Source organism: Mytilus edulis, chromosome 8 (genome assembly GCF_963676685.1).
Source record: "Mytilus edulis chromosome 8, xbMytEdul2.2, whole genome shotgun sequence".
NCBI lineage: Eukaryota > Metazoa > Mollusca > Bivalvia > Mytilida > Mytilidae > Mytilus > Mytilus edulis.
In genome coordinates, this window is record NC_092351.1 from 41,186,727 (window position 1) to 41,213,031 (window position 26,305).

Genomic DNA, 26,305 nt, shown 5'->3' on the forward strand with positions numbered 1-26,305 from the left:
ATTTGTGATTGATTTGGGTTATTGTTTGGGCTTCAACTTCAGTCTTCTCGTAATTGTATGCTTTGAAAGGCTTCATTGGATTATGCCCAAAACTGTATGTCGCTGGTTGTCAGAAAGTCCTGGAATTTACTCAGATGTTTATTGCAGTTTCTTAACAATAAGGGCGGGAAAATTCATGACATAAGTCAAGCTTTAAATGACAAAATCGTGAAAATGGTGCGTATGTTGAAAAGCGGTGAACTCGGTTTATGTCCGTTCAAAACAACTCTTTACTACGCATTTGTTCCAAACATCACTCAACCGTAAAATTGTCTACAATTGTCTTAAAAGTAATTTTCAACCAACTATATACCAAGCTCTAATATAAATAAAAAAAAAATTATAAGATTTTTTTTTAATAACAAAAGTGTTGCGTTTTCATTGGCACTCAGTATATAATGACGATGACCACGACTGCGTCTACGTCGAGGAGTAGAGTTGAACATATTCATCACATTTACCGAGATACACGAAGGACTAGATAAATACATATAACCTCAATTTTGTCATTGCAACCATATGGTGTCGCAGTTCCCAATTTTTTAATCCAGTAGTTCTCTTTTTGTCTACGAAGAGGCGTTGCAGGATTAGGATTTTTAGTGCTATGGTAAATTTATATGGTATATCATAAAAGACTTCAAATAAATTGAGTGCTGCACTATTGTAACCAAGACGATTAAAGATAATAGCTAGGTTTCAATTTGTAGTACAAAAACTATTAGATAAATTTCGAAGTTAGATATTATAAATACAGTCGACTCTCGTTATCTCGAAGTCAGCCGGACCAGAGAAATATTTCGAGATACACGTAGTTCGACTCAAACGAAAACCGGAAGTTTGACAGAACAAGGGACACAACTCTTGCTTAGCTTGGTAAAGCTAAAATAAATCCGGGTGAATATGGGAAGGGGATCGGTATTCTGATATCAGATCGATGTACTTGTAGGTCAAGGTCTTTCATTAACATAATAACATTACTTAATATTCAATTGTTTCAGTTATAACCTTTTCCCATGGCTTTTATCCGAGAGAATAATTTCCAATCGATAGTTCCGTTATTCAGGTCAGTTATAGTTGACAAAATTGTTTATTCTCGGATACAAGAAACTTTAGAAAATTTAGATTCCTCTTCATTTTGTTTTATCTCACTCTTTCTTTTCAAAAGAAAATACAACAAGATTAAAGACGCCGATTGAGTAGTTTTTAGGTGATCATCAACGGAAGTTTTAATCCTTACTTTATACACACCCAAGCTCATTAGTGTAAATTACTATTAATTGTTTTGTAAACATTTTAAATACTTTTTCAAGAACATTAACAATGCATCACTAATTATTTATAAAAAATCTTAGGTAAACACGCATGGAAATAGCATGTCATAAATCAATACAGTGGTCAGTGACTGGAAATTTAATTACACGTGTATTGTCAGATTAACTCTTCAATCCATTTAACTGCCGGAGGTCATGTTTTGACATATGTGTATTAGTTCGAGATAAATAATGAATTTTTAATGCTTTTGTTAACCTTGGGATCGTAAATTTAGTTCGACTCAACCGAAATTTCGACTCATCCAATTTCGAGTCATCAGGAGTTGCATTACATACATTTATATGGAACAAAGTTCGGGACCACGTGCAAACTTCGACTCATCCGAAATTTCGAGTCAACCGAGTTCGAGACAACGAGAGTTAACTGTAGTTATCAAAGGTACCAGGATTAACATTTAATACACCAGACGCGCGTTTCGTCTACATAAGACTCATAAGTGACGCTAAGATCAAAATAGTTATACATCCAAACAAATACAAAGTTGAAGAGCATTAAGGACCCAAATTTCCAAAAAGTTGTGTCAAATACGGCTAAAAAATTAAGTTTGTTTTAAAAAAGAAAGGATTTTCATTATACCAGGCATGGATTACCTATGCCTGGGATAAGAAAATCCTTCTCTTTTTTTTTTAATCATAGTTTTGAAAACAGGAAAGTTATAAAAATGACCACATAATTGATGAACATAGCCGCCATCAAACCGTACACAGTATCTACTTATTATAATTGCATATCAATGTTAACAAGACAGCTGATTATTTTTGATAATAACAATGATCACCAACAGATCTCTCAGTATAGTATACATAAATTATACCATATTATATCTATCGTTTTACAACTATTCCTAGTGAAGTGCTATGCTAGTTTAAATCGTATCGTAAATAATCGGCACACTTACCGTGTATGAATTTCCACTTTCAGTTACTATTAATTTTTGATCATCGCACAATCTATTTATAACGTAACGGTTAACTCTTCTTTTGCTTTTATACGTTGTTTCACAAAAATTCGCCACAAATAAACTGTGTCCACTTCTTGCAGCTACTCCACAATTGCAAAGTATTGTATTGTAACATTTTTTGTAATATGCATTTATCTGAAATTAGGAAACATATATTTTAACACAGTTAATTGGACATTAGCTTTATTTCAGAAACAAATAACATACAATTCATTAAATGATAAAACCGGAATTTTGAAACAGTATTTTAACGAAAGCAGTCGTTTTTTCCAAATGTTCAAAACATCTCTCTGATGAATTACGTAATGTAATTATTCAAACATCATTTGACCCCAAACTCATGTAACCTTCAATTATTTTTTAAGCCGGTAATCGGTTACGCATGTATACGGTGTTTGAAGGAAACGTTTTTCAATATTGAGAGAGAACAATAGCTGAATAATTTGGTTGACTGCTTCGATCTAGAGTAAAACATTCATGTCCTAGTAATCACGATAATAAACATATATTTTTATTCAAAGATGTGAAATCAAACAGATCTAGAACAATCGCCGGTTTAAGATTCCACGAGGATATTTTTTTTTTACTCACATTCATATTTATATAGGGTCATTCACCCTTTAAATTTATCATTAGGAGGTAATTTTCATATATTTATACATATTATTGAGACCATGAATTGTTAATTGTTTCTTACCTTTTGCAATTCTTTAAATGTTCTGAATTGTATATGAGAATATGAGTTTAATTGGTAAAAGTGAAGAAGACAGTATATGTCGCGTATTCTAATATGACGTTCTTCTTTAGCTTTGGGTACAAAGCCATGTTCTAATTCGAATAGAACATGGGCTGCACGTAATTGACGTCACAATTGAAATTGCAACGTCAGATGAATTTTGAACAAAGCCAGAGATCAACATGGACATTTTTGTTGGTGTTGCTCGCTACGAAATTAAATAAAAACATTCTAAAAGTAAGTTTAAATGTTTCTGTTCTTTTTTTATTGATAAACTGTTGATTTTTTCATAACGTTTTTGTTCATGAAATCAAAATGGCGACATTTCGAGCGTCTACTTTAGGTCCGCTTCGAAGTACAAAAGTTCAAAATATTCCTATTAGAATCGAAATAATTCTATCATGCCATGCTCTATGCTCATTTTAACATGGGTAGGCATTATATTTGTAAACATTTAATACCTCGGTAACGTTCGGTATTAAGATATTAACAAATATAATGCCTCCCCATGTTAAAATGAGCATAGAGCATGGCATAAAAAAATTATTTCTTAAATCTAAATACATGTATATGAATTGTATTTGAATTAAAAGAAGTCCATCTTTCAATGATAAGTAAGAATTATGTATCCATACTGCAATAACGCATATATTTATAACACAATTTGTATAATGTCTTTCATACAAGTATTTAACAATTTCAAAACAGATAATATTTACGTCAGGGCCCCCAGATATCCCCTATTTCCAATTATTTTTTAGATTCGTGTTGCTCGTTCTTTAGTCGTTGTGTTTGTGTACTGTTGTGTTCGTTGTGTTCGTTTCGCTCGCAATAGAGAAGATAGTTTAATTTTGACGTATTAGTTTGCATGATCCTTTGGTAGTTTTCACTGGTCTTCAAGTTGTGGTGTCATTTATATATGGTTTGTTTGATAAATGTACATTTGTTTTATCGTGGTTGAAATATTTTTACTTTTCCAGTATGATATTTTAAAGGGTTCTTTATTGTAAGGATTTTGCTCAATATTGTGAGAAAATGATGCCTTCAAGTTTCAAATATTAGATACCTTATATTTTCAAAGCAGTTTGACCGAAACTAAAATTATGATATCAGATTATTCATCACTTGTTGTAAATACTTATAAATGGTCTTTTAAACATTGTTAGGGCGACATTTTATATTCAAATGTATAATTTCGCATACGAACATTTGCAACAAAAGAGGGACGAAAGATACCAAAGGGACAGTCAAACTCATAAATCTAAAACAAACTGACAACGCCATGGCTAAAATTGAAAAAGACAAACAGAAAAACAATAGTACACATGACACAACATAGAAAACTAAAGAATAAAAACACGAACCCCACCAAAAACTAGGGGTGATCTCAGGTGCTCCGGAAGGGTAAGCAGATCCTGCTCCACATGTGGCACCCGTCGTGTTGCTTATGTGATTACAAATCCGGTAAATAGTCTAATTCGGTAGGTCACATTCATGAAAGGGAAGGGGATTGTAGTTGCGACGTAAGGAACATATCCGATATCATTTGTGAAATGGTTATTCCATAACGGTCAACCAACTCGTGAAATTTCATATTCTTGTTCTAACAAATTCTGTATAAAATTGGGTTGTATTTAGTAAATTCACACGATGTGTCTGTTATTTTTTCTTGTGTTAATGAACTGTATTATCATGTGTTTTGTTATTGTTTTTATATGACCCGTGGTTCTGTTTATATACACTAGTATAGTTCTCATTTTCAAAACTAATATATAAATTATTTTTTGTTGTTTAATTAACATGCATGTGTCATGCTTACACTAGCGTGATGAATCGTAGTAAGTAACATATGGCTCTAAATAAAACCAAAGTATAGACTCTACCTCTTAATTCATTTTATCGATAATAGGATTTAAAAATACTATAAATATAGGACTGTTTTATTGCAAAATTAGCTCTGGTTGTGTAAAAACTGTTATTAAACATACTGTTAGTTTTAATGATGTACTTTTTGAAATATGTGTAAATTTAGAGAAATGTAAAAAGTAAATCACAAAAATACTGAACTCAGAGAAAAATCAATTCGGAAAGTTCATAATCACATGGCAAAATCGAATAACAGAACGCATCAAAAACGAATGGACAAGAACTGTCATATTCCTGACTTTGTACAGGCATTTTCAAATGTAGAAAATTGAGGATTAAACCTGGTTTTATAGCGCTAACCCTCTCACTTTGATGACAGTCTCATCAAATTCTGTTATATTTACATTGATGCGTTAACTAAACAGACACAATAAGTAAAATAGTCAAAATATGGGTACATCAGTCCTCATCGTATAACAATTTCAAAAGGAACAATTTAACAGAACACAAAAACATCTATATAAACACATTCATTGATTTGTGTGTCTGACGTCAGAAAATTTTATACGTCACATAGATTTGTCGTTCAATGTGCATACAAACAATTTCAAAATTTACATAGGCAATTTTAGCATATAGGGTTAAAAAATCAAAAGTATGTAAGAATAAATTTCAGAAATAGACCGAGATTAAAAATAGTTATGGATACTAAGTAAATAATCATACTCTGGTATTGTATCATTTTATATGTTGTTATATAGATAATATGTGGCGATATAGAAAGTAATCCTGGTCCAGGGGGCACACCAAACTCGCCCGAAAAAAATATTGTCAATTTTCCACGGTAATATTAGAAGCCTAAAAAACAAACTGATAATATTACTGACATAATTGAAGATTGGGATATATTTTTTTTACGGAATCACATTTAGATGTCAACGTTACTGATTTGGATATATCCTTATTGGGTTCTGAGACACCAGTTGGAAATGACTGGAATGCCAACGGTGGTGGCATAATTATGTATTATAAAAGTTTCATTGATATAATTATTCGTCGGATTGATTTAGAACATGATCAAGTTGAAAGTATGTGGTTAGAATTAAAGACGAAACTTCGGTCAATACTGATAAATATTAATTATAGATCAGAACGGCAGTCTCCAGTTTGTTTCTGGCAATATTTTGATATGATGTTGAAAATGGCCTTAGATGAAAATAGTAGTATTATTTGTTTGTGAGATCTGAACAAAAATTTCATGTCAGATATATGGTCAAATATTAGAGATATTGTTTTCATTAACGGCCTCATTAACATTATAGATAAGCCGACGCACTTTTATACACGTACAGGTAACACTTCGTTGCTTGATCTTATTTTAGTTATTCGATACCTGTAGTCGATAAAGACACAATACCTTGATAGAGGGATCAGTGATCAGGATGGAGCATATGTAACAATTAATTGCGGATTGATTTTGACCTCATGAATCAAAAGGTGTTAGGTACCAATTGGGAGCATTTGATTTCTGACGCAGATAACATAAATGTTGCTTGCACTTATTTCACTAAATCACTCATTGACATAGCATCAGAGTGTATACCTACAAGAGAAGTTAAAGTACAATGTGATAACATGAAAAAGCTAGCAAAAAACACTTTTACGCTAGTTTAATGAAAATGTAGATGGAATCAAACAAGCAAATCCGAAACACTATTGGAAGATTGTTAATATCCACATTTAAAGCGACAGACGTGTTCATGACGTACCACATTTGAAGGATCCGAATAAAATTACAATTAGGCATATTAGAGTACTGAAAAGTCAGAAATTTTGAATAAATATTTCTGTTTTATAGCTAACTTGGAGAATCCAGATAAAAATTTACCAGTCTTTAACGATCGTTGTGCTGATTTCCTGTCATTGTAGTTAATTGAACAAGACGTGCACGATGTAATTTGATGTTAATAAAGCGGTGGGGCCTGATATTATAAGCTACATAATGCTATTTACTGTCAGAAATCAAATTTTGCAATAGGTCATTACGGGATAAAAAAAATGCACATGTTATTTCATTATTTAAAAGTGGTGATAAATCTTTGTTCTCAAATTATAGACCTGACTCTTTATTATCTTGTGCTAGCAAACTTCTGGAAAAATACTTTTAATCATTTGCATTCACATAATCTATTATACAAGTTTCAATCGGGATTCATTCCCAGACATTCTACTACCCACCAGTTGATTGAGTTGTATTATCATATTATTATTGAATTAAACGACAAACAAATAATTACTATTATAATTTTTGGATATAAGTAGAGCTTTTGATACAGTTTGGATCAAAGGTCTTTTATATAAGCTCTAAAAATATGGCTTTAGTGGAGATTTATTATGTTGGTTGAAAAGTTACCTATCGGGACGGTCACAAAGCGTGATTATGAAATATTCACTATTAACATTGGAATGCTTAAGAGCTGGTGTGCCCCAGGGGTCGGTAATTGGTCCATTATTATTCTTGGTTTGTATAAATTACATTGCAGATGATATAAGTGGGTTCAGTTGACTTTTTGCTGATGACACATCTATTGTTCTAGACCGATTTGTTCTGTAACTATAATGCATACATTTACTGATTAACATTAGCTTTTTATTGATTTTGCTATTTTCTAAAAACAATTATACAATATAGAGACAGAAAGCAGTTCCCATTCAAAACAGGAGATCACGGACAATTCTATTGCGCTCATTTTCACTTATTTTGTAGTTGTCAGACATCCGTACCTGTATACACTTGTAAATAACGGTTTTTCTATATTTTCGTGTGCCTTACTAAGATCAACGACCCTTCTATGTCCAGTAATCAACTTTTTTCAACATTCAATACATTCTACTTTCAATTTCACCAAGTTTGACGAAAGTTTTACATCTTGAACTATTTCAACCAATCAACGTTTATTTCGGTAGCTAGGATCTTTAATCTTCTGTGTCATACAGAATGAGATGGATTATTATTTATATTACATGCAAGGCTTTGCAATAAGTGCAATGCACTTAGCGCGGATTTATACAAGGCTAATTTAGTACAGGATGGATATTGTGCATGTGGTTACACTAGTGAAAGTGTTGAACACTGTTTATTATATTGTAATAAATTTGCACCGCAAAGACATGTTTATTGAATTTAAACACTTAGACATTCTTGTTACAATTTATTTGTTATTATTTGGTAATGATTACTTAGATATAAATGCAAATTTTAAAATATTTTCTGAAGTACTTAAATATATAAAAGAAACACAACGTTTCTAATTATGATAGCAACCTTGCTGGTGATTGTTTTATTAACTACTGTACAATACAGATGTTGCATTGCTCGAATGGTCGATTTGTTGTTCATAACGGTTAACATAATGTTTCACCTCAATGGATTTCCATTATTAAGTTCATACAGAAAGGATACTTACATTAGATCCATGTTCTTGTCATTCCATTATTCGTATTTTTAACGTCAAAATTAATATCCGTTTCACAATAGTATACATTTCATGTTACTATTACTCAATTTATTTCACTTGACTGGGCGGTGTTTAACCGGTTCGCTCATAATAATCCAGTCCATCTATAGATAGGTGTTTTAGAATAAACTCATCAATTAAGTGTCCAGTTATTCTTTTGTAAATTCCATTGATAACACTGATAGGTGATTAGAAATCAGTAATAATTATAACGGCAATCATCCTTATCAAACACATCTTCAAATGGACTGTCCTTATGCAAATTAAAACGTAAGCTCCGCCCGATCAGTTGAAATAACATTGGTATTATTTACAAATTATACAGGTAAATACAATGTCATTGAAAACACTAATATCAATAGGTGTTTTCCCTTTTGACCGACGTTTGGATGTGTTTGATTATTCAAAATTAGAACGTTTGATATCAATTGAGCCGTTTCTATTATTTTCTTGTGTATAAATATAATAATAACAATAGATGTTATTTATTTAATTATTTTTAATGCCTTCATGCTTATTAGAAATGACAAATTTGTGTAATGTGCTATATAAATATTATGTATATTCATGTATATTATGAAAAAGACGGAACTAACTTAAAAATACTTGTGTCTAATCCATTTGTTTTGAACAATACAATATGTTTAAACTAAGCAACGGGGTCATTAATTTGTTTTTGCAGAGTTTTCCTAGGGTTAGTTTTATTATTGCGCTATTCATTTGGTCTGCGGTGCTTTTAACACGACCAAGGATATGTTTCTGCTGTATCAGGTTAGCTTCAAAGGTGAGCCAGATATTTTACAATGATTAAGTCAGTACCAAAAATAAAAATCCCTGAATTTTTGTCATCGTTTCTTATGATTTTAAAGAAAATCGCTATTAAAAAAAGAAAAATATCCAACGACTGTGTGCAGAATTATTATGTTATCATATGAGAAAATTGACGGACCATTGGCAAAAAAAAAACCAACATCCAGCAGCTATTTTTTTGTAAGAAGACACTTACATTTGTGCAACTTTGTATATCTGAGAGCTCATTTCTTGTCAAAAAAATATTTAAAACATTTGAATGGATATAACTCAATTTTGGATGTGTTTTTCCAAATACATGTACATGTCAATTTTTTTCGACACGTACTGTGTATATGAAGCGTTGAAGGAACTACGGCTACCTGTAATTAGATTGGTTATTTCTTTCTTGTGTATATGAATAGCTGTACATTGGCAATAAATCCACATTAATTTCATATGACAGTCTAACAAATATATCTAATGTGTGCATATTTAGGTCTATCCACTTTTCTATGGAAAGTTCTATTGGTTTTCTTTTGATTATTATTTTTTTCTTCCGCCACTTTTTTTCTGACTGCTTTTTCGTTTCTTAAGATGTCGCTTAGATTTTTTGTATATGATATCAAACATTCATTGCAACTTTAAAAATGACCCTGTTGGGACCGAACACTTTTTATTGTAAGAGTTATCTCCATAAACACTTCTTATCTTGTGTAAACATCTCCTTCGCAACTGTAAAGATTATGACAAATTTATGTCACCAATTTGCTCGTTATATCCTTAGGATCTTAAGAATAATTTTGACCGAATCAGTCCGGAACCTAATATGAGAGTTATCTCCCCTTCTGTTTTTAAAAAAGTAAAATGTAATTGTAATTGGTAACCCATAAGAGACTGAGACATAAGGTGTGTTGATTTGAGTCCTTGGTAAAAAACAAACGCAAAAAGGGTCAAGGTCAAGGTCATTTCTGAAGATGTATTTTTCCTTATTTTCACAACTTTTCAAACACGATATATGATATCGACAATATATTTTTACTTATTTGTTTGTTGCGAAATGTCGTAACACATGCATTTTTGTTTCAAGGGTACGCTTACAAAATTTGAGCTTTCTCTCCCCTCTTTATTTAGAAATATGCAAATTGTGATATAACTGTTTAACCAAATATGATTAAGACCAAGGGTCTTTTGATTTGACGTTCATGGTTGGGCTAAATTGACGTTCTCAATTTTGACCTTTGCTTTTACCTCATACAATGGGAAGGCCACAAGTCATTTCTGCGCCTCCTTCTATATGACATCACGGATAAGAATTCAAGAACGACAATCGCGATTTTACATAGACGGCGACAGTATCGCGCCATCTCGGTAATTTGTTCACATCTTGCACGTGTGATTATTCACGAAATTATTAAAAACTATTAAACCTCTGTCATTTCATCATCGATTAGTTATAAAGGTAATTTGTACAGGTGACCATGCTATTTTTCTTCTAAGGAGTTTTAATTGCATAGAAATCAAACATCTGAAAATGACAAGTGTCGTTATTATTTTGGAAGATGAAATATATGGCGGGTGTTTTTTCTTTGCACTACGAAATGACTGTGGTCTCGAACCAAATTATGTGATTGTCCAAATAATTATGACGTATTGCAAGGCTAATTTTTTTTCTGGAACGCCTTTCTACGACGTCCCAGAAAAAAATAGCCCAGCCAGACGTCATAATAATTTGGATTAATAATGTGCGAGAAAAATGATGGACAAAAAGTATAAGAAATAGAGAAAAATGACCTTAATAAAGATTAAATGATAAAGAAATGAAGAACACCCCATCCAGACCCCTGTTTATGTGAACAACAGTGCTATTAGTTGAATAGTGCATATGGGCATAAAACTATCTTTAACAGATTTCAGTTATTTGAAATATTAGTAGGAAAGTGTTAATTCTGCCCCTCCTTCCAAGCTAAAAAACACAAATTATGTGATTCATTATTGAACTTTATTGCCACATTTGGTAATGGCTAGTTGTTGTGGCCAGGTTTTATTGATGGTGGATACTTTCAATATCCTTTACCGGTATGAAGAATTGAAGATATGAATAATTGAATGAAATTTTACCTTTTAAATAACAGGTACATGTAAGATAATACAATGTTGCGTATGAAGTTAAACTTTATTTTTAATATAACGTGCTTCTTTCGCTTTGTGAATAAACACAGGCTCTAAATCCAATAAAATTTGTTTGCACATGCGTATATTGACTCCTGCAGAATGATGAATTTTAACGAATTGGCATGCATTTAAAATATTTCATTATCTTAAAACACTTCCAAATTCTTAAATGATGCACATGTTGTTACTGATTCATTTATAATGATTGTAATGTGTTATTTTAGCCCTCACTCTCACTCGGGCAAAAATAGTCACGAATACAATGCCTACCGACGTTAAAACTACAATAAAGTATAGTTTGCATCAATTATGTCGATTCTAATTAAGACATTAGTTATATCTATTAAAAAGATTGATTTGTTATTATAGTGATGAGTTTTAGATACTGAAGTAAATGAATAAATGAATAGAAAATATGATCAAACATCTATTGCTGTATATAATGTTGACCTTTTCTTATCAGACATATCATATACAGTCATTGAAAATAAATTATTTAAATACACCAAAAGTCTAAAATCATATAAACACCCTTTAGTTATTTAAGATTAAAATAAGAATAATTCTAATTTTAAAAAAATGATATCAAACATCTGAAAACAATCTTAGTATATATATTATGGGATTTTTTCATGTTTGAATGCCTAAGTGTAGTATACAATTGCTAATATATCCCCCCCCCCCCCCCCCCCCCCCGTTTGAGATTTGGGGATAGTTGTCTCATTGGCAATTATTCACATCTGATTAGTTTTCCATTAGTGCAATTCAAATTAGAAATATTCAATTTCAATTAAAATGTGAACCTTCTCTTCTTGGACCACACAAGAATCAGTAGACAATCAAAATATCTTATAATTTCATAATTTCATATAAAAACTCTAGAGAAGTTGGAAACTATTTTCATTTAATAATATCATCTGCATAAATTATGTATATGTTGTGTACAAGTTGTAATGTTGTACACATTATAATTTGTACAGACATTTTGTACAAGTTGTCAGTGTTTTATGAACTGCTTAACACACATGGATGATGCAAGCATACAGTCTTTTATTTCGCATATTTCTGTCATATTTTCACAACTACATGCTACAATCTAATACTGGGCATTGCTACACGAAATATTATAAGACCACAAACAGACTTTTATGGATATGAATAAGGTATCAGGAGAAAAATAAAATTAGAATTTAAATCATTCAGGTATCCTCAGTTCCATTTTGAGGACAAGGAGAATAGCACTAAATGTTAGGTTTAAGTATATAAATTTGAATTTAAAACACTAAACTGGTACATTTTTGAAGATAAACCTGTATCACCTGGTACAAAAAGATGTGTGTCAAAAAACTTATAACTTGTACAAAAACCCTGTACAAATTATAATTTGTACACACTTACATCTTGTACACAACATATATACAGATACCAATAGGAATAAGAAGAGCAGGAAACATTTCCATTTTTAGGATGTATAGAACAGAGAACTATTTGATTTGATGTTATTTTTACTCAGATTTTTTAACACTAATACTCTTAAATTTTAAACTTAATTGTATGCGTTTGTGTTTTTGTTACTTCCGATGTATTAAGTCGCATTTAATTTTGTTTATTTGATTAAAGCTTATTTACTTTAATTTTTTTTTAAATATTTTTACATATGTTTCATTTTAACATTATTTCTATGCATTTGTATTTATTTATCATTTAATAAACTGTTATTTCTTAACATTTTTATATTTTTAAATATACAATTCGAAACACTCAATCATTTTATATTGATTATGTGGAGTAAATATACACGAGACGATGCTGCTGTTACAATAAAATAAAAAATAATGTCATTGAAAAACCTGAGATTTATAAATGCAAATCTAGCATATTCAGAGCCACCCTCCCCTTTTCGTAGGAAACAAATGGCTGATTACATAGAGAATCACTGAATCGTGACTGGAGCAGCCCCTCTTGAGTCAGTAAGCGCCCCAATCTTTGTTTGTTAATCATGATTTATTGTAATCCAATCATGAAGTTAATTAAATCACTTTACAATTTAATAAATGTAGTTCGTGTATTGCAATTATTTTATTTCAACTAAAAATTTATTTCATTCGAAAAATTAATAAAAGAAATAAATATGAATTATTGCAATAAAAACGATAAAAAAGTTCTCGATCTCCACTGATATTAGCCATATACATTTTTGTAAATGTATGTACTGTAGTATTTGAGACATAAAAAGAAAACGATATAAGAGGTTCAATTTATTGTTTTTAATGATTTATTAGGTGTGAAAGACTTAAACAGAAAGGTTATACAATCGTTCACTCCTCCTTGAGGTAATGCGATATCCTTGGAGTCTCTCAAATGTCCTATCATGACATGACTTTTCACTGTTTTACTGCCTGGAAGATTTTGAAGTGTGACAATTCCTACACCTCAATAAATCATTTTCAGTAGTTTAATATCTCTTTTTTCAGTCTATTTGATGAACAGTTTAAACTAATATACAAATTAGAACAATGAAAACTGAACAACTTGAACAATCAACATTCATGTCTTGGTGCCCTTGTCAATGGGGATATGTAAACACCATACGAAGGGACAGAGGGTATGTTACAGCTGAGAGATATGGGAAATTGATAATTGGGAAGTTGTTATCGTAAAAACTATCAAAAGTTCATATTTTCATCATGACCTAGACTTTTGACTTTTACCTCAAATTCAATGTAGGGGTCAAAGTCCAGGATATCAAATCTGAACTGGATGAGTAGTTATCCCCAACAAAACACACGAATACAACAAAACAAGTACAATTTACAACTACTACAAACGTTAAGACATTTGATGTTGTGTTTGTTGTTGTCATCGGATTTCTCTAGGTTTCTATAACTTAAAATTCATGTAGGATTGAATTTTGATTATGGACATTTTTACCACGTGTTAGATTGTGGTTTTCCATTATGTCGTCTGATCTTTTTATTACCGAACGTGACCAGGTGACTTATTTCCGAATGTGACTATTTTGCTGAGTGTGAATTCGTATTGCTTTAAGATGTAGCACGGTACTTTTCCATCAAAAATTAATTTGTTGGGTTTTGATGTTGCGTTTGTTGTTGTCATCGGATTTCTCTAGGTTTCTTAAAATTCAGTAGTAAAATTTATACATAAATGTTAAGATTGCAGAAAGGGAAACAACTCTTACTTGAAGTCTTCTTATCGCTTCCGACAAATTAAACAAATTATTTTAAGGATGTGACAACAAATTTGGAAAAAATAAGTTTGACCAAAAAAATGCAAAATGAAATAATAAAATAAAATAGCAAAATCTGTCCAACTTTGACTGAGAGGGTTGAAACCTTAGTTTCTTTATTATCTCAAAATTTATCAATAGACAATTTTAGAAAGGATTGCTATAAATTATATCAAGTACTGATTACTTGGCTTATAATATCCTATGGGATTGATTCTCCAAGAGTAAAGGTATTGAACAAGTGATTTAAACATTTAAAAAAAAAAAAAAACCAACAACACATTATATAAATGTCATACGTCCGAGGCTTTTTGTTCTGGGTTTTCCATTCACCAAGAACATTCAAAGACACAGATTTGAAAGCTAAGAATTTATACGAACCGAAACAACTGAAGAGCTATATGACCAAAATATCCTGATAAAAATGCCAAATCCATCTATGGTCAACTATGCCGGATAGAGTAAAAACCTTTGTTTCTTATAATTTCAAGTTTATGAACGAAAAATGTTAGGACGGATAGTTCTAAATTAAATCAATACCAAACTGTTGACTACTGAATTGATGTTACCCTCTGAGACTGATAGTCCATCGGCGGTGGAATCGACTCAGTGATGTTAAAAGAAAGAAAATAACACATCATATAAATTTGTATGCGTCTGAAGCGCTTTTTCTTGATTTACAGCCTTTAGGAAAGCTAAAAGTCAAATATGTGTAAGCCAAAAAATTAATAAGAATCAATAAAAATGAAGTGCTTTATGATGAAAAATAAATCTTTTATAAAAAACAAAATCAAAATATAACCAACTTTACCTCTGGAAGTTAAAATCTTAGTTGTTTTATACTTGCAAAATTCATAAACGGACAATTGTAAAACCGATTGCTATAAATCATGTCAGTACCAAAGAATTGACCACTAAGCTAACCATAAACAATATAAATGATTGTCCACCAACAGTGATAACGACCCAGCGATGTCGAAAAAGAAAAAAAACAACATTTACAATAATTTTATTTATTCAAAGGGCTTTTCTGGATTAACCTTCATCAGGAACGCTTAAAGCCAAATATTTGAAAGTCAAAGATTATACGAATCGAAACAAAAAAAGTGCTACATGTATATGAAGAAAAATTACAAAATAAAAGGCAAAATCGAAAAAGCCAATTTTGCTTGAGTGAGTAGAACATTAGTTTCTAGATAATTTGTAAATTTATGAACAGAGAATTTGTGTGCCTTAGATAACTATTTACACCACTGGGTCGATGCCACTGCTGATGGACGTTTCGTACCTTGGGTATCACCAGACCAGTAGTCAACATTTCGGTGTGGACATGAATATCAATAATGTGGTAATTTTTGAAAAACAAAGGATTGTCTTATTTCAGGCATAGATTACCTTAGCCGTATTTGGCTCAACTTTTTGAAATTTTAGATCCTTGATGCTCTTCAGCTTTGTACTTGTTTGGTTTTATAAATATTTTGATATGAGCGTCACTGATGAGTCTTATGTAGACGAAACGCGCGTCTGGTGTACTAAATTATAATCCTGGTACCTTTGCTAACTAATTATACCTTGAATATATTACAAACAATTCTATTGGATAACACATTATCATGTCTGTGACATGGAATAATTCATTTAATTTTCATTTGATTGCAATTGAGGTCGAATAACCCTTAAAATGTACACCAGCGGTGAATAATCCTATTAATCACCGGCGAATAACCATTTGAGTGTCTATATTTACCTCCCATTAAATGACATCACAGACGTAAATAAACAAAATGGCAGCGTTCACGTGACACTGACAGCCCACCGAGAGACGAGGAAATTAGGAGTTGTAAGTGAATAAAGTGCCAGTAGACGATGATAAATCTCATAGAGTAACGGTCCTTTTCATGGCCAGCAATAGTTTACAAAAAGATTCTACCTTTCTTGTACATTCGAGAAATTCTAAATCACAAATGTAGTACTTTCAAACGTCATTTGTTTGTCAAGTATAAAATATAGTATTTACTCTAAGCGTCCAAAAGGCCCTTCCACTTTTAGTTCGGTATAATCAAAAAATTGTGGCCAGAATTGTATATTGTAGACTCGGTATGAATGGATGGTCGCCGGGTTAAATTTTCATTTTTTGTCATCTGTCACTAACAAATTAAATCAATTACGTGTAAAGATAAAAACGACAAACGGATTTTGAAAGTCACTACTAGTCATGAATATGACAGTTCTTGTCCATTCGTTTTTGATGCGTTTTGTTATTTGATTTTGCCATGAGATTATGGACTTTCCGAATTGATTTTCCTCTAAGTTCAGTATTTTTGTGATTTTACTTTTTACGTTGGGACCAAATATATACCACTACAGCAGTGTGTACCATTATTTTACCCCATTTACTTCTACATTGCTGAAATCAATGATAGATTTAAGAGCAGATGTTTGAATGCATAAGATTCAATAAATACCTGAATTGGTAGCCTATCATGCATATATAAAATGTATTCTCCTTCACTCAGCCCATTACTTATCTGTAACTCATACGTTCTGAAGTAAACGAAATGTACAACTATTATTGTCTTCAAAATGTCTTCGTTTTTTAACGTAATAATATCTTTATTGCATATTTGTTGTAACAATTTACTAAGTTTACAGCTTGTAACTTAGTATCCCTCATGTTAGTTTAGTACCTTATAGTTTAGGGAAGCACTATTTGGTAAGATATACCTTATTCATAATATTAGTATCTATAGTATAATTGATTCCACAATTATATAAAATAAATATTGTGAATACACATACAGATCTTTGTAATAGATTTCTTTCCTTTTTTATACATATCTTTTCCGGAATCTATAAAATGTCTTTAAAAACGAAAGATGCATAATGTTTTTTCTTTATAAAAATCTTACACAATTGTGTGGATTGGATGCATATAAAATATGCCTTTTAACTGCATCAGTTGATTGGGTTGGCAATAAACTGTATTTTTAGTGTTACAATAGTGTTAATTGTATTTTGTATTATAGACGTACGTTTTTCTCTAATAACACGCAATCGTCGCGTTCACAACTTGTTTAAACAATAGATCAAACATAATTCCAATCTTATTTTCAATGAAAAATTAACATTCAATTCCCTTACCGTTGAATTGAATTGTCTTATTGATTAAACAATATAATTGTTATGGTTAATAACTTTTTAAAAGTTGTTTAATGAAATTGTGGCCCAAATTAAAGTGTTGAAATTGATCAATTTCTAGTGGAGAGTTATTGAAATATTTGAAATCCAATGTTTATAATGGAATTATATTGATAGGTCTGATATCGTTGAAATGACTGATTGGTAACGTAAACTAAAATACCATGTTGATGTTTTCTCAATCTGATTTAAGATTAATAAATGAAATCAGAATTAAAACATAAGATATGATATGTAATTAAATCACCGACTCCAACGAACGTAAAGTTGTAAAAGGAAACCAGTTTATAATAATAAACGATTGATAAATTGTCAAACATGAAGAGTATAAATAACTTAGAACTTAAAACGACTTATGCATGAACATGTGCTAATGTACTACGAACGTACCTAATTTGTTCTAACACACGTACCTTCCATCAAATGTCCGCATGTGAGGGTCATTTTGCGAGTAGCAAGCAGTTCCTCTAGTAGAATCATCTCCATCTTCGACTATAACCTTCGTCAAAATATTGATATTTTACATTTAGCTAAGATAAAGTGATGACAATAAATATGTTAAGTGTATTTTATCCTTTAGCATGTTTAGCTAGTAACACATGATCTGGACGTTTCTTTGTTTGATGTATGTTTTTGTAATACGTTCGTTAAAAAGGTAAATAAAGGCTGAAATATATGTATGTTTAGTGTTATCAAAGGTTGATTTTGACAAGAAAGATAATCTACTTTACTTGGCACAGGTTGAAGTTTTGTCTGAATGTGTTTGTCTAGATAGGCTTTACATTATATAAGAATTCATCTCAATTTGTTTAATTTGTTGGATATGAAACGTCTATGATATTGTCTTTTATCGTTATATTTACCTTTATATCAGGAAGATGTATCCCAGTCCAATAATCTAAAAATCCGGTCGGCCTAACTCTAGTATCGTCATTATACATCCTGATAAATGATAAACGATATCCATTGTTTATCATTCCATCTGATTCTCCCCAGACTGTGATATATTTTGTCGTTTCCCAATCTAAATGATTGAAGTGAATACCACACAGTTCTGATGAAAACTTAAGACCGTCTTTCGTAATTCCATTTTCACATTTATGACCGTCATTCTGATATTTTGGTATACCATTTAGGAGATTAATCCGACAGTTCTTCTTTACATCGTCAGAACTACAGAAAAACATATACTACATTTCCGATTTTTAATAATAAAAATACATTAAATGTCTTAAGTTTTGATGAGTTTTAAAAAGTTTGTGCTATAATCCCTGCTTTTGATACTTTACTCGTGTATATCAATGATTGAGAGAAACTACATACGATTAAGCACACACACTATTATTTCGCAAGTATATAAGTTTTTTTTATGTTTTTCCAGTTCCTTTTCAGTATATTTTGACTTTCGACTTTTGATTTAAAGAACAAATTGTTCTCATTGTTATTATGGTTCACGTAATACAGTCTGACGTCCAGATTTTCAAGCAAAATTAATCGAGAATCATTAAATGCGTTTTCTCTATAAAATGTTTCTGTGTTTTTTTTTATAATTATTGTTTAATTGAATAAGGTAATTATGGAAGCATATGGAAATATGAGGCATCTTATACAGTTTAATACGGCAATATTTGAAGCGTGTTCTCATTATATAATGTTCAGAATGAATCATCTATGATAAAAACACATATGAATGTGACCAACCAAGAAATGTTCAGGTTTTTTTCGGTACCGTCATAAGGAGAAAATTGTCTATGTAAAATCACTTAATGTAATCGGTGCACCTGCTATCTAATGTTCAATTGTGCCATGCGGCAACATAAAGTTGCACATTTTCTTGTCTCGAGTAATTTTGAATTTCATAAAAAAAAGATTTTTGACCTCAAAATTAATTTATGTAAAACTTCCGTTTAGTTCTTAATTCACACAGTTAATCTTTAAGATATTATTTATTTCATTGCATTGATCTGAATCTATTCTCAAAATTGTCTAAAGATAAACTTCGGATAATTGTAAGCATTTGAAAGTGCAGATTTTACGTTTTTATCTAATTCGTTGTTAAATCCTGAAGCATGCATGCGCACCCATTTTTCATAAAAATGCAATACCAAACCCATTGCCTCTATAAGCCTAAAAATAGCATGGCTGATCATATATACGATTTATTTCTTTTGAATATATTGACCAATAAAACAAATGTTTTATCATGTTTATATATCTAAAAAGTATATGAAACTTTGGTATGTGTGATTTCTTTTGTGTCAAAAAGAACATATCCGTAATCAGTTTTGACAAAGATGTTTCATAATGGTCACCCAAACGTTAAAAGATAATGCACATTTTGACTAGATTATTTTTATTTTCAAAATAAATATATTGAAACATGATACTTTGTAACAACATACGGGTCTATTGTTTGCCATTCGCAAGCAACAGGCATGGTCATTTTAACTGGTATATCGAGTTTTTCCTTTTCCTTGACAACAAAGTTCTTGCTATCTTGTTGATCAATCTGTAAAAGAAAACAAGTAACATTGTTATGTTTGAATTTGTGTGATAAACTCCTGTTTTAACGGTTTTGATCTTGATATCACGAAAAGTCTGAACAAAGTCCAAAAAATAGTCAGTCATGTTTTTTTTCATTCCATTTTTAATATGGTCCACTACTTTACATTAGTGCTTTTCAGACAATTCTCTAGCGTTTCAATCAGTATCAGTAGCTTTTCCGATAATTCAGTGTGACATTGGTAAGTTTGATAAAAAATCAGCTTCTTAACTGATCAAAAATCAAGCTAATCTTATTTGACAGCAAGTTTATCGTTTGAACAGTACTGTAATTACCGCAGTGGAAAGGATTGAATTATGCACTGCTGGTGGACGTTTCGTCCCCGAGGGTATCACCAGCCCTGTAGTCAACACTTCGGTGTTGACATGAATATCAATAATGTGGTCATTTTTATAAAGTTCCTGTTTACAAAACTTTGAATTTTTCGAAAAACTAAGGATTTTCTCATCCAAGGCATAGAGTATCTTAGCCGTATTCGGCACAACTTTTTCGAATTTTGGATTCTCAATGCTCTTCAACTTTGTACTTGTTTGGCTTTATAAATATTTTGATATGAGCGTCACTGATGAGTCTTATGTAGCCGAAACGCGCATCTGGCGTACTAAACTATAATCCTGGTACCTTTGATAACTTTTTACACCGCTAGGTCGATGCCACTGCTGGTGGACGTTTCGACCCCGAGTGTATCACCAACCCAGTAGTCAACACTTCGGTGTTGACATGAATATCAATAATGTGGTCATTTTTATAAATTTCCTGTTTTCAAAACTTTGAATTTTTCGAAAAACTAAGGATTTTCTTATCCCAGGTATAGATCACCTTAGCCGTATTTGGCACAACATTTTTTGGAATTTTGGATCCTCAATTCTCTTCAACTTTGTAATTGTTTGGCTTTATAAATAGTTTGATATGAGCGTCACTGATGAGTCTTATGTAGACGAAACGCGCGTCTGGCGTAATAAATTATAATCCTGGTACCTTTGATAACTTTTAACATGACTTAACAATATGTGTTCAGTTTTTTAAGAGCTGTTCAGGTCAAAATTACCATTTCAGACCAAAATTGATATAGAACTGCAATTCAACACATAAAACGAAATCATAATTGGTTGTTATTAAATTGTGATTTAGCAAAATAGCCAGAAATTAAAACTGTATACTTGTTCAAACGAAACTGCAAACAATGCTCAAAAACGTTCTTCCTACTATGCTTTCATGAACGCTGCAGAATTTTTTTTTCTTGTGAATTGTTTAATTTGTTACATGTAACTGTCATAGAATTTTTTTACTTTCTTATACTTTAAGACATGATCAAATCAGTTTCACAACAATGCCTTCTTCGTACATGTATACTTGGCAGAGTTTTCTAATTTAAGACTAACCTGATGTTAACCTATATGTATGTGATGTGGTTCCTTTTACTTTATTTTAATAAATCACAAACTATTAAGTTGTAAGATGTTATTTTTTTTTTGCTAACTGATAAAAAGAAACTATATTTTGTTTGTTTCAATTTTTTTAAATTTTTTTTACAATTAAGATGCTCTAGTATTTAACCATCATCTATAGCATCGAAGTTGCCAGACAATCTTCTTCAAATAACCGTATTAAGGAAATTTTATATCTCGCATTATGTCTAATTTACTCCAGAAATAGGGAAAACCACATGCTTTTAGGAGTGTCCCCCACGTGGTGTCCTCTTTCATTTTATGACAATTGCATTTAAGTTATTATAGAAAAAACAAGACAATGCGAAAAGCTTTATTTCATATATCACTTTACTTTAATGTATTAGTCAGTCGGTTTTATTCATAAAAGTCAATTGTGATTCTGAAAATTACTTTCGAGAGAAATCTTTTGAATATTGATTTGGATAAACAACAAGAGGTTCCAAGGAGCCCGTGTCACTCACATGGTATTTTTATTTACAATTGATGCATGAAATAATTCCACCCTTTTACTTTTGTTTTAGTTTTTTTTTAAACTAAATTCCTTTATGCTTAGTTGTGACGACGTTTATTTAAATTTGTCTCAGTTGTTTCAGGAGAGGACTTTTGTAAAAGATTACAAAATTTTACAAAAAATTGCAAAATTTGACTTTAAAGGGCAATAACTCCTTATTAGTCAATTTACCATTTTGATCATGTTGACTTATTTGTAGATCTTACTTTGCTGAAAAGTATTGCTGTTTACAGTTTATCTAGAATATCTATAAAAATAAATCATGGTAATAACCCAAAACAATAAGAAATATAAATCAATTGCTTTAAAAAAACCAATTGTGAACGGTCTTTTAACCCCTTTGAAACATAATTGATTGATATGTGTGTGTGTGTTTGTTTGTCTGTTTGTTTGTTTGTTTGTGTAAGGGGTTTAATTATTGTTTTACCGGAGAAGTTTCATGTTTAGTTTAAAAAGTTTTTTTTTTATTTCAGGTACAGCGCGCGACTCTCGCGCCAGATTCAGGAGACATCACGTGACGCGGATTTATTATAACGAAAACTAATCTTTTTAGGTGGGGATGTTGAACAGACAACATGTATGGAGACGGAATGTACACAATGTATTTCTTTTGTCATTGTAGGAAACTGACATTTTGATCACAGTTCATTGGCAGTGTATGCTTTGGATTTTATTGATCTTGTGTAACTTTAAAACACGTTTAATGAGTATTTTCTTATAATTCACATTTTTTTCAGCACCCGTTTGTAACACAGATTAGTATTTCAATCTAGGAGCGGACATTATAGTGTAGGGTTTCACTGAGATTTACGGACCTAGCAAGCGATGTTTACGGCATTGCCATTTCTTTTTTTTAGGAAAACTATTGAAAGATATCTGCACCACGTTGTTTTATGAACTTGCAGTACATGTATGCCCTGCTGACTGCAAATTTTGGGGTCGATTGGACTTGTAGTTTCAGAGTATAACAGATAACAAACATGTGGATTTTTTTTCCAGAAGAGATGTAAAGAACAATATTAAAATTCAATTCTTCTTGAATAATTGAGAGTTTATTCCTTCCATATTGTTTTAAATAAACTGTCATACATATTGCTTGATTAATAGCTTGATTGATTGATTGGTTGGTTGGTTAGTTAGTTGGTTTATTACTTAAACACTTGGGATAGGGTCTCTTGGAACAAGCGGGAAAAAAATGAGACCTTGGACCCCGTATAAAACACACGAGACGGCAACATGATTGATTAGTTGGTTATTTGATTGATTGATTGATTGATTGATTGGTTGGTTGGTTGGTTGGTTGGCATTCAAACACGCATAAAACTCTTCAAGTAGTGCCAAAATTACATAATTTGTCCCTTTGTACGTGACCTTGACTTTTAACCTTGTGCTCTTTGTCAAGGTCATTACAAAAGACCATATGGGTCAAGGACATTTTGTTTAAGAATTTTGTCAAATAATGGCTTTATATAAACCATCAATGGGGATTATGTCCGTTACACAATGGTAAAACCAATACAGTCATAATGTAACAAAGTTGCCCCTTGAAGTACCAAGCATTTTTCACTATGTAAATTTTCTGTATCTTTAACCATTCCAAAGTCATAGGGAAATCAAAGACAAATAAAAATCTAAAATACGACCTTGACCTTTGACCATGACCTAATTTTTATTTTTTTGGACCAAGGATCTCAAATCAAAAGACCCTAGGTCTCTATCACTTATGGTTTTCCAGTTTAAAATACATTTCAAAATTTCAAATACAAAAGGGGAACTTACTCTCATTTGGAATCTCTATACGGCTTCGGTCAAAATAAAAAAGAACATCCAAGGATATAACGAGCAATTTGGTAAAATAAATTTGTCGTTATCTTTTACGGTTGTGAAGTAGTAGTGGCCACAAAAGAAACAGTGTTTGGGGAGATAACTCTTACAATGTTAAGTATTTTGTTACGCGGTTGTAAATTTTTAAAGCGAATAAACTATGTGATATCATATTCTAAATATGTAAGCGACATCTATTTATTGTCTGCACACCCTTTCAACCAAAATATACAAGTACGGAACATGTCGCAACTAACAATTTATGAAAAAAGATTTGTCAATATGTCATACGGTATTTGAAAATCAGTGAAAATAAGCAAAAATCTAAATTTAGAACATGACCTTGACCATTGACCTTGACCTCATTTTCCTTTTTTTTGGACCAATGACCTCAATTCTGAAGACCCTAGGTCTTTGTCATTTATGGTTTACCAGTTGGAAATGCATATCAGTTGAATCAAATGAAAAAGGGGAATAACTCTCATATGGAGTCTCAAAATAGCTTCGGTCTAAATGAATAGTCTTATCCTGAATATGTAACGAGCAATTTGGTAAAATAAATTTGTCGTAATCTTTTACGGTTGAGAAGGAGTAGTGGCCATAAGGAAAACAGTGTTTGGGGAGATACCTCTTACAATGTTAAGTATTTTGTTACGCTGTTGTAAATTTTTAAAGCGAATAAACTATGTGATATCATATTCTAAATATGTAAGCGACATCTTATGAAACAACAATACTACCCAAGAAAAAAAATTAGGCGGAAGAAAAAAAAATAATAATTAAAAACCAATTGTTCAGAGAACAATTAAAAGTCTTTCCACATCAAAGAAATTTTGATAAGAAGATAGAATCTTCATACCAATGCGATAAATAATTGTTTAATTATATTTTTCAGTGTACAAGGGAGATAAGTAGTATAGTACTTGAACGACTCCAGCGCGCCCCCCCAAAAAAAAATTTGACCCCCAAAAAATAACCCTCATTTCAAGTAAAAGAGCCCTAAATTTTCATAAAAAAGGCAAAAAACACCCAAAAAACACCAAATTTTCTTACTCCCAAAAAAAATTTTTTTTTACTTTTTTATGAAAAAAACCAACAATAAAAACACCCAAAAAACAACAAAAAAATTAAAAAAAAAAAAAAAAAAAAAAAAAAAAAAAAAAAAAAAAAAAAAAAAAAAAAAAAACCGGGAGAACTGACAGTGAAAGAATTCTGTGGGATTTAAGAGAAAAATAATTTCCCCAGTGCGCCCCAACCTTGATTTTTAATTAATTTTATCAATATAGTCTAGTAATAAAACGGATCAATACTACTACAACTTAAATTGCTTTTTACATTTGCTATTTAATAGGACATGACTTTTAAATAGACTAAATCGATCATTGCAAATATTTACATGGTTGTCAATAGTATGTTTACATGTTGCCTAGACAATGTTGTCATCACATGTAAACATATAGCAGACTGGTGCGGTCTTTCGTTTCAAATTAACAGTGGTGAGAAGACGTGAATTAATGTTTTAAGAAAGTAATTCTACAAAAATACAAATGGAAATTCAAGAGTGTCAGGCGCAGCCTCAACCACAGAACTGGCCATGGAGTTTAGAAGAAAGTTACATTTTGAAAGAAAATATCAATTACTATCAGAGAATGATTGAGACAATCGAAAGAGCTAAGAGTTTGGGACCGGTTGAACTTCCAAAAGCTCCGAAAAGAAAGGTGCAGGACTTATTTAAAGAAAAACTGGGAAAGAAAAAAAAGCAAACTATCACGACCCCTGAAGAACTTCACACCTTTCTAATAAGCAGAAAGGCGGATTTATCAAAGACAATTTCGAGGCAGAAGTTTATTTTTAATAGAGAAGATGACCCTGTTAAACAGTTACAAGAGGCATACAAACACTTGGTAAGACATAACGCCCAAGGTATGCTGTTTAACATTACTTTCGGTAATTTCCTTAATGATTTGAGAGACTGGTTTATTTCGGCAAAGGTCAATACAACGTGGGACACATGGTTATCAACTCAGATAGATATATCTATACCTCATGCTCGGAAATTAAGACAACTTGCTAATCTACTTAAAGGATTTAATGG

At 31.3% G+C, this 26,305-nt stretch overlaps 1 protein-coding gene across 1 annotated transcript in view; it reads right to left on the bottom strand.

Annotated features, from left to right (window-relative positions):
* Positions 1–24,171, bottom strand: part of LOC139484089 (von Willebrand factor D and EGF domain-containing protein-like) — a 36,821-nt gene extending 12,650 nt beyond the window's left edge. The window contains exons 1-6 of the mRNA XM_071267815.1: positions 24,166–24,171; positions 20,264–20,370; positions 18,725–19,034; positions 18,275–18,360; positions 17,129–17,207; positions 2,270–2,467 (exon numbers count right to left, since the gene is read on the bottom strand). Coding sequence (XP_071123916.1) covers positions 2,270–2,467; positions 17,129–17,207; positions 18,275–18,360; positions 18,725–19,034; positions 20,264–20,370; positions 24,166–24,171 — 786 coding nt within the window. The remainder of the gene's footprint in view (positions 1–2,269; positions 2,468–17,128; positions 17,208–18,274; positions 18,361–18,724; positions 19,035–20,263; positions 20,371–24,165) is intronic.
* Between the last annotated feature and the right edge of the window lie 2,134 nt (positions 24,172–26,305).